Source organism: Helianthus annuus, chromosome 13 (genome assembly GCF_002127325.2).
Source record: "Helianthus annuus cultivar XRQ/B chromosome 13, HanXRQr2.0-SUNRISE, whole genome shotgun sequence".
Taxonomy (NCBI): Eukaryota; Viridiplantae; Streptophyta; class Magnoliopsida; order Asterales; family Asteraceae; genus Helianthus; species Helianthus annuus.
Window position 1 is genome coordinate 91496653 of NC_035445.2, and position 14468 is coordinate 91511120.

At 34.4% G+C, this 14468-nt stretch overlaps 1 protein-coding gene and 1 non-coding gene across 2 annotated transcripts; one reads left to right on the forward strand and one right to left on the reverse strand.

The window, feature by feature from the left end:
- Positions 1-992: 992 nt before the first annotated feature.
- On the forward strand, positions 993-1151 carry LOC118486109. The gene has a single exon (XR_004877965.1). It is a non-coding gene; the product is annotated as a U1 spliceosomal RNA (small nuclear RNA).
- An 11722-nt stretch (positions 1152-12873) lies between these two features.
- On the reverse strand, positions 12874-14234 carry LOC118485684. Its single transcript, XM_035982062.1, has 2 exons — positions 13747-14234; positions 12874-13358 (listed from the first exon to the last, which is right to left on the reverse strand). The coding sequence occupies exons 1-2, from the start codon at positions 14093-14095 to the stop codon at positions 13273-13275; spliced, it is 435 nt and encodes a 144-aa protein (XP_035837955.1). The 5' UTR covers positions 14096-14234; the 3' UTR covers positions 12874-13272.
- Positions 14235-14468: the final 234 nt, after the last annotated feature.

Here is a 14468-nt window from a genome sequence, read left to right on the forward strand (position 1 = left end):
TTATGTTTATGTAGTAATGAAACATGTGACTCCTCAATCGATTATCTTTCTTCTTATCAAACTGTAATTCCATTAAACTAAGCCTATAACACGTTATATATATGTTATCAATAGTTATGGATTAGCTTTTCCCTCACGTGCATTACCAAATATACCTTTGGGGGTAGCTAGCTAAAAAAATCAATATACAATATATGATATTTGAGCTCTGTGTATCTGATATCATTGTTTATCAAAGGTTTCTTAGCATTTGTGATGCTCAATGCGTATCAGAGCCCTTTCAAATTACAAGATTAATCGTTGCCCATGATTGGTTTGTAGCATATGAAGCAACTACCCATGCAAGTGGTGTTTTCAACGTTTTTAACTTATCAAAATATAATAGCGTGAATCCCACAACGTCATAGTTTCATGTATTCATGATACCTTACAAAAACGAGCTCAATTTAGTGTTAATCTATATGTTGATCTATGAAGACGACCAATGTCCTCCCTATAGATGTCGTCCCTATACCGGTTTTTTCTTGTAGTGATAAATTGTAAATAAAAAAAAAACTATTGGATGAAGAATGAACATTGTGTTCATGTATGTAATAAGCACTATCGAGTTAGTTTGTGATACATCTCTTTCTTTAATCCCTTGACCTATATTTTGTACACAAATAACATCATATCGTTTCATTGCAATTGATGATCATTATACATAAAAATAGTTCAAGGAGAACATTTCAATAATATTCTTAAAAAAAGTGTGATCGTAAAAAAGGGAGGTAGCTTTTAAGGTAAAAAAAATGATTTGGTTATAATTTGGTAGCACTTTTTGTAGATTAAAAGGCGAGGACGGTGGCCGTCCGTGACCCTCAAGCACCTAAACCGGTGAAAAACACCTTGGATGTGACGTCATGATTGGTCCCTTTTGACCCCACAAAATTCTTCATGTCTTCTATAAAAGGTTAAAAGCAAACAAGTGGTGACTTATTTTCCTACACTTGATAATTATAACAACTATTTTGCATGGGCGATCAAGAAGGTCCATGGCCTAGGTTGGTGACCTCCATTGCACTCAGGAGGGGTGTCCGCCTAAGGTCGGCCCAACTGGTCGAGCCTACGTCATAATTTGTAGTAGTGGTGGGCAATGATAGGAGACCCAGGGAAACCTGGGTTGGATCCTTGAGTCAAACGGGTTTTACCGGTAATTTCATTGTCGTGCCTACGGACGGGTGGGTTACCGGGTTTTCCCCGGAATTGGTGGTGGACTCGAGTTACTCTCGGAGTACTCCGTTTGTCCAGTGGGTGCCCCGAGAGTGCTCGGGATTGAGTTTGTTGGCCGTTCAAAAAAAAAACAACTATTTTCAATTTATATGTAAAAAATCAGTATGGTTTTATTCCGAGTAAAATGTTAAAATAGTTTTTTAGTTTAGGTTACTTTTTTCATTTAAATCAAAAAATGAAACTTTTTATATCTGGATCTCTGTGGTTTTATTTTTGTTGTCATTTTATTCAATTGGCAAACTGAGTTAGAATTTCCTGTTAATTTCTCCTATTTTTTTATCGTTTTCCTCATTTAAATGAAGGGTATAATCGTCATTTTATGCAATAATATATTTTACTTAAATGAAGAAAACGACAGAAAAAGAGAAGTTTAACAGAAAATTCTAACCTGGTTTACCAATTTGGTGAAAATGACAACAAAAATGAAAACTACTATATATCTGAGTCTTTGACGTTTCATTTTTTAATTGAAGTGGCAGAAGTGATTTAAACTCAAGGACCATTTTAACATTTTACTCTTTTATTTATTTTCATGTGAATATAACATAAACATCGTTAACCTAACATGGATAACGTGACACTTATTTGTTTTTTTTTTGCTTTGTTATGTGATAACTTGGCAGCCAGAGGATAAAAATGTAGAATTTAGTAAAACTAAATTTGATGCTTTCTTTTAGATTGAATGTACGTTTATTTATTGAGTTCAGTTTAGTGACCTTATTTTTTGTGACAAATTCGAAGTAACACTAGTATCCTACGCCAACGATCATTTTCAAAGGTTAGTCATCACTCATCCTTCACATCCATCAACACCAGACTTTTTCCGTACAAGTGTGACATTTGTAACAACTTGGTCCTCATATAGTCAAAGTTCGGGGGCGCTTGACCTCCCGAACTTTTCGCTCAGTAGTGCCTAGTATGTAGTTTTCGTACAAATTTTTTTAGGTATATACGTTTTCGACCCCCTAGTTTTATAATTTTTTTAGATATATGCGTTTTCGACCCTACGGTCCGGAATCTCAAGCTTCGCCACTGCTCTCGATCACTCCCTCAACATGCTACCCAATCTTCACCCCTAACACATAAAAAGAATCTTTAGAAGCATAGGATAAGAATCCTATCCTATTAATAATATCATAAAATCTCAATCCAATCTTGACTTTATTGACTTGAATTAGTGAACTGAAAAGTTAAAAGTGTGTTAGCTTTGTTAAAGTAGAGTAAATTATACAAACTATCCATATATGGTTTATATGTAATTCCAGAATTTGTCGTTTATACGGAATTGCAAAGATCAATAGATCAATAGATCATCCCAGTGATGGATCGTATCCTACCGAGGCATGGTGCGATCCTGAGGGCACACCTGGTTTTACCCAGTTGTTACACAGCGAGTTTCTCGTGTGGGGATAGTATGGTTTCCGGGAGGAGATCAGCTTGCGCGGGGGCCGGGGCCCGATGAACATCGCGTCCTCAAGTGCGGGGCTGACGGGAGTTTTGTCTTTGACAAACTCATGATAACACCTAGTTATGTACATAGAAAGTCACTCTCAGAAAAAAAAAAAAAGTAAATTATTCACATTGACTTGTATTACACAATAATCTATTTTCTATATTTTGAACATTAAAAATTAATCATACAACTAGTATTTAGTACGGATTATAACAAATATGAAAAGTATAGTACATTTAAGTAGAATGTGTTCCAATCTCGATTAGATACTGTGATTGGTTCTTAAAGTTGGAGCTCCGGTAATGTTACTTAGAAACATTGATCAAACAAATGGTTTGTGTAACGGTACACGGCTTCAAGTAACAAAACTTGGAAAACTTGTAATCGAAGCAAAGATTATTACTGGAAATAATATAGGTCATCATACTTTGAATTCAAGATTGAAAATGACACCGTCCGATAAAAGATTACCGGTGAAAAGTGCACGAAGACAGTTCCCATTATCTCTATGCTTTGCAATGACCATCAACAAAAGACAGGGACAATCACTTGAACGTGTAGGCTAATATCTTCCACGGCCGGTTTTTAGTCACGGACAACTATACGTTGTTGTATCTCGAGTAAAGAGCAGGAAGGGTTTGAAGATCTTGATATGTGACAGGGGAAAACAAGTGTGTAAAACCACAACTAACATGGTCTACAAAGAAGTTCTACAAAATCTATAGTCGTTGTAGAAATAGCATTTTGAAGAAAAGTCTTTTACTGTTTGAAGTTATTTGGTATTATGTTTCGCATATCCTATGAACATGTTCCTTTTATCTAATAATAATGGATGTTATTTTAGAGAATTGTTTTAAAATATAGTATACATTTCTAAAAAATGATACCTTTAACAATTATAAAACAATGAAAGGTAAATAACAATAACATATATCTAAAAGACAAGAAATAACTAATGCAAGTAATACTTTCAACCGTTAGTCATTAGGAACACTTCATGTTCTTAATATATAGTCTGCAGTGGTTCAGTAACATATGAATTAAAAACTTTTGAGTTGCTACACCCTTCGTACTACCAGGGTCAAAACTAAACTACCAACCTTTACAAAAGTGTTTTGAGCAAACCAACAACCACAAACAAAAAACATTGTTTCCATACAAAATAACATTATCTGCAAAAGCCCCACAACCATTCAGCCAAACAATAAAATACCTTTACCCATGACGAACTTAAGGGTAAACTCTTCACGAGGAACCATGTTTTTATCCTTCACAAACTGTTTCATGTTTTTTATGTAAAACCGATCATCAGGAGACTCGATACCGACTCGAACATCCCAAACATTTCCAGCAGCATCTACAATCTTTAAAGTTCTTTTCCTATCCAAGCCAAGGATTTTAGCGAGAACTTTTTTAATGCGCTGTAACAAACAACAAATAATGTTAAGAAAGATAGTATTATAATATGGTTAATACAATGTAAGGTCCTGTTAGTACTTATTGGTTACAGAAACTTACAAAATGATTGTCCACACGGAAAACTACTGAAATAGTTTCGTCGTTTGTAGTTACAGCGAGCATTTTAGCTTCATTGTCCTTAGTTATGTCATGCACATCTTCACCATCAGAGATACTGATAACCTCTTCTACCACTTCTTCCTTAATAGCAGCATATAATTCCGGTGGCAACACTAAATCAGCATCCTTGGAACAATTGAAAACGGACATACCAAAAGTGTGAAGATCAATCATTTCAAACACAAGAAGATGTTCATCACTTAATGAAAATTTCTTCTTAATCCGATCCCATCCAGTTGTTATGTAAAGTTGATTGTCACTAACATCCATTCGAACAAAAAACTTATGCTTCCCAGGACCTCTAATAACAACCGGATAATTTGGAATGGTATTGTCCATCTTGTGATGTACAAATAAACGATTGATATGCTATAACGAGAAAAAAAAATATTAGTAGTTTCATATACCGAACCATAATAAATATACCGAACCCAGATTGCGAACTACATACCATAGCATCAGGTTTATCAAAAGCGCCATTGGGTCTGTAGTAAAAATAATCAGATGGAGCAAATGCAATATTGTCATAGAAATAAAATATCCGGAAACTTTGTAATGCTTCTTCATACTGAAATACGAGCCATGATCTAGATTGTAGTTTCAAAGTTTCAACTACGGAATACCACCCATTGTAGAGATAATAGAAGTTTCCTAAATCATATATCTTGGCTTCAAAGACTTGCCCATTAGTTGTCCGTACTTTGACAAAACCAACAGGATAGTTAAACTCTTTTATCCATTGTTTATATTTTTTTGGCAGAAGCTATGTATAAATATGTTAAAATCAGAAATTGTCTAACATGATGTTATAAAGAAAATAAATTCGCCATAACTGAGATTAAAATACTAACCAAAGATTTCCTTTGGTTGTCGGTCATGTAAGAAGCAAACCCATACATCCTTCTAAGTTTGAACTGTGAGAGAAAATAATATAAATATCATTAATAAATAACAGATTAAAACGTTAAAAGATTATTCTAAGTATTGCAATTAAAAAGAGTATAACTAATAGACTAAAATATTATATAACGTTAAAAGGTTATTTTATATATTCAATGTTAACAATGTGAAAGACCAAATGTTGTTTTCGATGCCGAGAGTTTCTAAGGGTTTGTCTTGCTTCTATTTTTGACAGTGTGATACAAAACCACAAACCGGGATGTTACTATTTGCTTCAATATTCGTTGTTGTCGTTTCTGATATGAAATCCTAAGTCCTTGGTTTGTTGACGACTACTGATGATGAAATCATGTACGTTTGAGACTGTGATGAATAAGTAAGTGTGATATTCGGGTTCTATGATGCTTAATAACTCATTGCAAATTGTTACAACACATTTTATCCTAAAGAGAAAAAGAAAGACATTTTATTTGGATCGTTATTATTATTTCTCATTAAGCATCAGGGGAGCTTGACATGTCATAAACAAAGACTTGAAAAATACAAATGTATCATCTAAACTACCATAAGTAATCAACATATGAACATACATAACATGTGAAACATCCAAAATATTACAATTCAATCTGTGAAAGACTAAAATTATATAACTAAACTAAACATCATAATCTTATAAAATCTTTATATGAAAAATAGAATTATAACACATCAAGAACTACAAACTGAAACTATACTAAACATTATAATCTGATAAAATCTGTCAAGAACACCAACTGAAAGTTTCATAATCTTAAAAAATCTTTATACAACAACTGATAAACAATCATTTTTAACATCCATACAAAAGTATAAACTTCAATCGAAAATCAATACGAACATTCATATGACGGAATCTGAAGTATAACAAATCAAATAAACAAACATGATCACAAATTACAGTTCATATAGAAGAACAAACCTAAGATCAAAAATCATACATGCAAGCGTGGTATAAAAAATTACATGAAGCAAAGATTTCAAAAAAACAAAATCAAATCAATACGTTTTAGATTACCTTTTGCTGATAAGGAAAAATCTTTAACACTCCCTGTCGTTTCTTTGTCGCCCTTCGAAGAACGGAGATGGAAATGGAAGGGTAGATGAGTGATTAGAATTTGGAGCCGGATTTGATAGAAGGGTTTTAATGGGCCTACAAAATCTATTCCATTATTAAGGTTAATTGGATCAAATATAAGGGGCTTTATTGAACTGTTCAATAACATTTAGTTATTTGAATTAGGTCATGTTTTAATTATTAGACAACATAAAATTAGGTCATGCTTTCATTTTAGACAAGAAATTATCAGTTAGTTAGCTAATTTCTATATCAAACATGAACTAAATACAAACAATTTAAATGTTGTATTATAATCTATTTCGATGGTTATTAAAGCTACCCGTGTGGTCACACATACTGTCTTTAACATTACTTTATAAAGATATAGAACTAAAGACCAAAATTTAAATGATATATTATAATCTGTTTTTTAGTATTTGATTTCGATCATTATTAAACCTACCCGTGTTGTTACACGGGTCCTACAACTAGTAGTACATTTAAGTAGAATGTGTTCCAATCTCGATTAGATCCTATGATCCAATTATATAGTAAAATAAAAAATAATTTCAAGTAATATCTGGGATCATCACAACTAATTTCCAAAGACTAGTGGGTATGGGGGCCGTCCCCATGCCCGTCCCCATCTCGCCGCCCCAGTCACTCCATCCCCTTGCTCTAGCGCCGGGCCAGGCCCGTCATCTCCGGCCGCTGGAAGCCGTTCTCGACGTCCCTCACACCCACACACACACCTATACATACATACACACACAGATATATATATATATATATATATATATATATATATAGGGGATGGTTCAAATAAAAACCACTTTTATTGTGAAAACTCGAAAACTAACTAAAAAAGCCTAAAAAAACCTAAAAAACATACAAATTTTTTTTTTTTTTACAATTTTTTTTAGAAAAATCGCTACTTTTTATATATGGAAAAAATATTTCAAAAAAAAAAAATTTTTTTTGGTTGTACTGCACATGTGCACTAATACGGAAAGCCTAAACCACTTAACCCACCCCCCACCGACACCCCCCAAAAACCTAAACCCCCCCCCCCCCCCAAAACCTAAATTCACCCTTCCACCAAAAGCCTAACCCCCCCCCCCCCAAAAAAAAAAAAAAAAAAAAAACTAAACCCCACCCCCACCCTCCCGAAAACCTAAAACTAAACCCTAAACATAAACCCGAAAAAAACCTAACCCCCCCACCCCCACCCCCCAAAAACCTAAACCCCCTCCCCCCACACCCAAAAACCCAATCCTAATCCTAAACCTCCAAAAAAACTAACCCTAAAAGCTAAACTAGAATCAAAAAACTAATTTTAAGCATGTAATGCACATTGTAGTACATGTTATATTGCACATGTGCACTACTATAATAATAGTATTAAAAACAAGACGACACCATAAATCTTTTTTTATATCATAAAAAATATGCTCGAATATACTTGAATGAAAGATAAGAAAATTTGTGATCTTATGGTGCCATTTTTGTTTTAAAATGATAACGTATGGAGAAATGAGAAATGTTTGAAAAGTTATATATTTTTTGTTCCAATTTTACCCCTCCTTCATTAAAAGTCTTCTCTCCCTCCTTTTTAGTGGGTTTTAGTTAGTTTTCTAGTTTTCACAATAACTAGTGGTTTTCATTTGAACCTTCCCCTATATATATATATATATATATATATATATATATATATATATATATATATATATATATATATATATATATATATATATATATATATATAGGATAGGAGTTGGCCAGAAAGTCCAAATTTCCTAAAAAGTGTAAAAAGTCATAAAACACCATAATGTCAACCATAAAACACACCAAAAACCCACAAATAATATGATGAAGATTACTAAAACATCATGTATGTGGGTTTTGTGTTGTGTTTTAGATGTTAAGGCTCTGATTGTGGAATGACAAATATTATTGTGTTTTATGTTGTTTAGCATTGTGTGTTTTATATTCATAGTTCTACGATGGTGTGTTTGAAGTTTTTATGGACTATTAGAGTTTAAATATGGTGTTTTAGTAATATTCATTCTATTATTTGTGAGTTTTAGGTGTGTTTTATGCATGAAATTATTGTGTTTTATGACTTTTTACACTTTTTAGGAAAAACACACTTTCCGTAGGATCCCCACTCTCTATATATATATATATATATATATATATAGGGTAAGGTTCATGCGAGAACCACCCTTATTGCGAGAACCGCGAGAACCAATGTGAACAGGGGGCAATTTTGTAAATACATAAAACTTGTAAATTAGTCGCTCCTCCTCTCCCTGCATCTGTACTACTGGACTTCAAACAAAAACTAAATCACAATCTATCAAGAAATCACGTCCGACAATCCCACAAGCATCATCAATCTGCGATTCATCACAGCGATTTACAAAAAATCAAGTTCGACGCTCCACAATATCAGTAGTTCATCATCAAACTTCATCGTATGTTCGATATTAGTGCAAAAAGAACATAATCATCGATTTCACATTCCTCTTCGATTCGAAATTAGGGCAAAACGACCATAATCATCAAGATTTGTTGTACAGATAGGGATAATTTGAAGAACATCTGTCGTTTAATGGAATCGCGTCTAACGGAATCACGTCTAACGGAATCACGATTCGTTGTTGCACCGTTCTGTGAATTTGTAAGTTCATACACTTTGTTTTGTAGTCGTATGTGACAATACAACTCTTAATCATCGATTCAGATATGTTATTATGTGATTATGACACTTAAACAGTCGTTTCATACGTTTCATACCTGTTTCATATCTGCAATATTGAAAATTGTGTTATATATATGATTTTTTGAGTGAACAGGGGCGAATGTTGTGATAGAACTATATGTATTGGGGTAGTTATGTGTTTGTTCATGTAGTTTTTCTTGATGAATAATGTTACGTGAATAATGCTAGATATGATGGGCAACACACAACTTGATTTGGTAAGCGTTAGGGTTTTTTTTTACTGAACTATAACTGTTGATAAGTTATGTCATGTCGATGCACATGTGCATAGCTATAGTTATGCACATGTGCATATTTTGACAAGATATGCTTACACGGAACAGGATAATAAGGTAATGTTGTGATCTATATAGATATGCACATGTGCATATTTTCTAACAGAAACAGAACAAGATAATTAGGTAATGTTGTGATCTATATAGATATGCACATGTGCATATTTTCTAACCGAACAGGCTTACACAGAACATGTCGATTAGGTATAATTGTGTGATATATAGTTATGCACATGTGCATATCTTGACAGAATATGATTACACATAACAGGATGATAAACTAAATTTGTGATCTATATAGTTATGCACATGTGCATAAATTGTTATAATAGGTTAATATGCACCTGTGCATAGTTTGCAATAATAGTCTAACAAGGTAGATAATGTTGATGCATATGACTTTGATCTATATGGTTATGCACAGTTATGCTAACATGTATTTCATCTTGGAATATGTTAATAAGGTATAATTGTGTGATATATAGTTATGCACATGTGCATAGATTGTCAGAATATGCACATGTGCATAATTTATCAACATAGGTTCTTAAGGTATTTAATGTTTATGCACATGTATATAATGATGCACGTGTGCATATCTTATATGTTGATCATAAATTAATGTTGATACACATGCTCATTGTAGATCATCTATGGCAAAAAAAATACACGGATTAACAGATGATAGAGTTAAGCATATGTTAGACGAAGAGGCGTTGAAGCAATAGGAATGCTGGGGTGTGCTCAACAACTGGAAAAGGAACAGGCAATATGATGTTATGGATGTTAGATGTGGGTGATTCAAGGATCGAAACTGTTGGGGCGGATACGTGAAATGTTGTCTGTGTGAAGATGGCGATGAAACAGCTGAACACCTTCTTTGTTCGTGCAGGGTCTGGTATCACATCAGTCAGTGGTGCAAGGTGAGTCCTTTTATCCTGTTTTTGGTTAAAGATATCATAATTGACTCTGAGTTTTGCAATCTGGATAGAGAAGTGAAAGTTGCTTTACATGGCATTATGTTCGTGACAAGATGGTGTATATGGTTAGCCAGGAACAATAAAAGGTTCTTGGAAACTCAAGTTAAACCCGGAGAGATTATCTGTAATATTAAGCCCATCGGTTTTTATGGTATAAGAATCGGTCCAAAAATAGGTCCGTAAGTTGGAAAAGTGGTGTAGTTTCGATATAAGGTAGCTGCTAGTCTCCGGTCTTTAGGTTCTTGTGTTGAGTTGTTTTACGTTTTGATGTAGTGGTTTGTTCGACCGCCTCTGTTTTGGATGTTGGCTTCTGTGAATAACATTTACATTTAAAAAAAAAAACTTATGCACATGTGCATAGTTTGTCATAATGGTTTTGTTGCTAGTTAATGTTAAATATGATTGGTGGTATTACGAAATTTGATTGGTAAGGGTTAAGTTTTGTTATTGAAATAAACCTGTTGATAAGGTCAGTCATGTTAATGCACATGTGCATAGTTATGCACATATGCATATTTTGTCAGATTAAGTTAATATGAATGTATTAAGGCATATGCACACGTGCATTATTACCTTAAAACATAAACATTGTACATATTGTATGTAATATGTTTATTTCACATGTGCATACATGAAATAATTAATGTAAAATATGTAATGTATGCAGGAAAAAATTATTCGAAACTGCTCATGGATTGACAACAAAGGCGTATTTGATTAATAGGTTAACGGATGAAAAATACCAGGGAAAATGATGGACGAAGAGGCGCTGAAACAGGAGGAGTGTTGGAAGATAGTTATGAAATGGAAAGAAGATCAGAAGGTGTGAGGTTGTGAACTAATGCGAATGTTATGTAGGTAGTTTGTGGATATGCAATTTATAAAGACATTTCTTTTTGTTTTCTTGATGTCTTTTGATTGTAATATGTGGGTAGTTTTTTACGATAATGGTTGATATAAGAAGTTTGACGTATACGATGTCTTATATGGTGGTTGATGGGTTAAAACTTTATTTGATTGTTCAGGTATATTGGTATGTTTGTTAATATTCGATGTATTATGTTGTTTGGTATAGAAAATGTTGGTATTAAACATGTGCAAAGTTTGATATAGCATATCATATTACGGATGTGGTACCCTATTACGTATGGGGTACCACATTGCATATGATTATGTATATGTAAAGGAAAACGAATTACATGTAGTTAATATATTCATGTATGCACATGTGCATTGGTCGAAACAATAACAATATGTAGTGAAACATTAAACATGTATGCACATGTTTATTGTTTGAAACAATTACCATGTGAGGAGAAACAGTAAATATGTATGCACATGTGCATTTTTCAAAACAGTAACCATGTTGGTAATATTTGTTAGGTGGTCAATAATGAAATTACATACGCTTATGTATAATAAGTAATTTAATTGATATCAAAGTATCATGATCACAATCATAACATATGAATACGTATACAGACAATGCAAAATGTTTGTAAACAAAAAGAATAATGATTAGAAACTATTTGTCATTATATATAGGATAATCAAGAATCGTTGAATGTTTTATGACGCCTGGATGAATGTCTACGAGGTTACTCAGGTTCATATATATATGCAGGGTCTTTAGCATCATCATCAACATCTTCATCAGTATCATTGGATTCAACGTACTCCCAACTGTTAAACGTACTGTTTATAATAGGGATGTATTCAGCATCAACATCGGGTATCCAATATGGTGTGCTATTAGGTGTAGAAGTCGTAATTGTTCCTGTATAAAGAAAAAAAGAGAAAAGCATATAAGATTATGATTAATATGGTATATGGTAGATGGTGTGTATACGCACGATGTATAAATGTTTAACATTTTTTTTGGTGATGAGTATGGGGTGTTGGTAATGTGATGCACATGTGCATAATTATGTACTGATGGTTAACAGTTTATATGTGATGATTATGGATTGTTGGCACATGTGCATGTTCATGATAATGATGGTTAACAGTTTACGGATGACGAGTATGGGTGTTATCAACATAATGCACATGTGCATGATCAGTGACGAGTATGGGTGTTATCAACATAATACCTTTAGTCACAAATCGAATGAATTGCAACTCTTGATGTTCTGTATTTGTAGGTGTATTGTGACTGTCAAGTGTATTATCAGCAGATGGACCAACCACCACCGTAACCACCATTGTCCCCAAGCCCGATAATGGCGGTATTCAGCTCTCCTCTAACATGAGCAGGAACTGTCACAGTAGCTCTGCGCACTAAGAGTGAATTTGGTGATGCTGACATGGCATTTGTAGAACGGTTAAATCCCACGGGTTGGTTTCCTGGGAGAGACATTACCGTAGGGCCTGCTCGGGTGACATTTGGGGCTGAGAGTTGCGGACCAGCAGACGCAGCCGAATTGTTGGAATTAGTTGGTCCGGCTGATGGTTGACCACCATCGAAATTCGGGTATAAACCGTTCAACTCCTGAGCAACATGTTCCATGATGAAGGGCCGAAACTGTGGACAGGGTAAAGAACCTCCAACTGTAGGACCGCCTTTCGGTGGCGTTGCAGGTTGCAACCAAACTTGATCACCCGCAAAGCACCTCATGTTAACCGCAAAATATTTCCGGTATATTATCCGAATCCAATACGGGCCACGAAGAACAAACGACACATCAATCGGTAACAGAGTACTAGGAACGATTCCCATGCCACCTCCGCTAGCCACAGTAGAAGCAGTTAACATGGCAGATGCACCAGGGTTTCCACCAGGACCCGTACCGGGACCATAGACATGACCAACATTTGGGTTTGTACCATTTGGCATTTGCCCATTAACATTTGCTCTTGATAGTGTCGGGATAGATGAAGCCGCACCAGAAACTGCAGAAACCGGAGCAGCCCATGCAGGACGTGTTGCAGCATCAAGAGCATGCAAAGGTCCTGCTGTCAGACGAATGCAGTCCAAAAGAGATGAAACTTCCGTCCCATTGATAAAATCCTCGAGAAACTGAAAAAAAAAACAGAACTTTAAGCAATCAATCAATCAATCAAAAGTTTAATACCTGATAGAAGGATAAAACTATCTGAGTTTTCGCATATTAGTACTGAAACATTCTTTTGCATGATTAGAGGCTTACACTTATTAAAATTTAACAGAAAGTAGACTTTTAATCTAATTTGCAACATAATGCACATGTGCATATGATTTAATACCATATCATTTACAATCAACATAATGCACATGTGCATATAATTTAATACAACATCATTACAGTAAGTATAATGCACATGTGCATAACAGTTAATACAATATCATTTACAAAGTATATACATCAGTCAACATAATACATTTAGTCACAAATTGAATGAATTGCAACCAGTAGATGTGGTGTTACCAGTAGATGCAGTGTCAACTGATAATGATTGATCAGGTAAATTAGCAGTCTCAGAGCCTACGTTGCCTGGTGTAAACATGGAATCAAACGTCTGTATTTCAAACCCATGAAAGGTGTGTCGATTTGCAACTGTTGTAAACACAGGATTGCAACTTTCATTTGGATTAACTGCAGGTAAGGTATTGACATCAACATCAGATGGACCCACGGCAGAAATAGGATTGAAATTGACATCAGATGGGCCAAAAAAACCAGAATCGGGATGTGGATTGTATGCAGACAATGTTGTATGATGATCATCAGATGCCGTAGGTTCAACTCCAACACGAGATGAGTCAGACAAAGCCATGTGTAGCCGAAATCAGTATACAAACGCCGAAATCAGTATCCCAATTGAATCCCCTGTAAGATGTGTATATCGCCGCCTATCGCCGCCGTGAATCTAGAGAGATTAGTCACCGCCGAAGATCTCCGTCGCTGATTATGAAAAATCTCCAACGAAACCCTAGAATGTAAATGACGATAGTGAACAGGGGATGAAATAAGAGGAGTGCGTGTTTTTTATTAGATGTCACTTAATTACAAATTTGCCATGTGTTCACATTGGTTCTCGCGGTTCTCGCAATAAAGGGTGGTTCCTAACGGATCTTTATCCTATATATATATATATATATATATATATATATATATATATATATATATATATATATATATATATATAT

Bases quoted from the DNA above. Each gene is read 5' to 3' on its own strand.
- LOC118485684 (XM_035982062.1), bottom strand. From the start codon at position 14,095: ATGGCTTTGTCTGACTCATCTCGTGTTGGAGTTGAACCTACGGCATCT. The intron at 13,359-13,746 runs GTAACACCACAT...TTTTTTTTTCAG, and splicing joins AGTTGACACTGCATCTACTG to TTTCTCGAGGATTTTATCAA.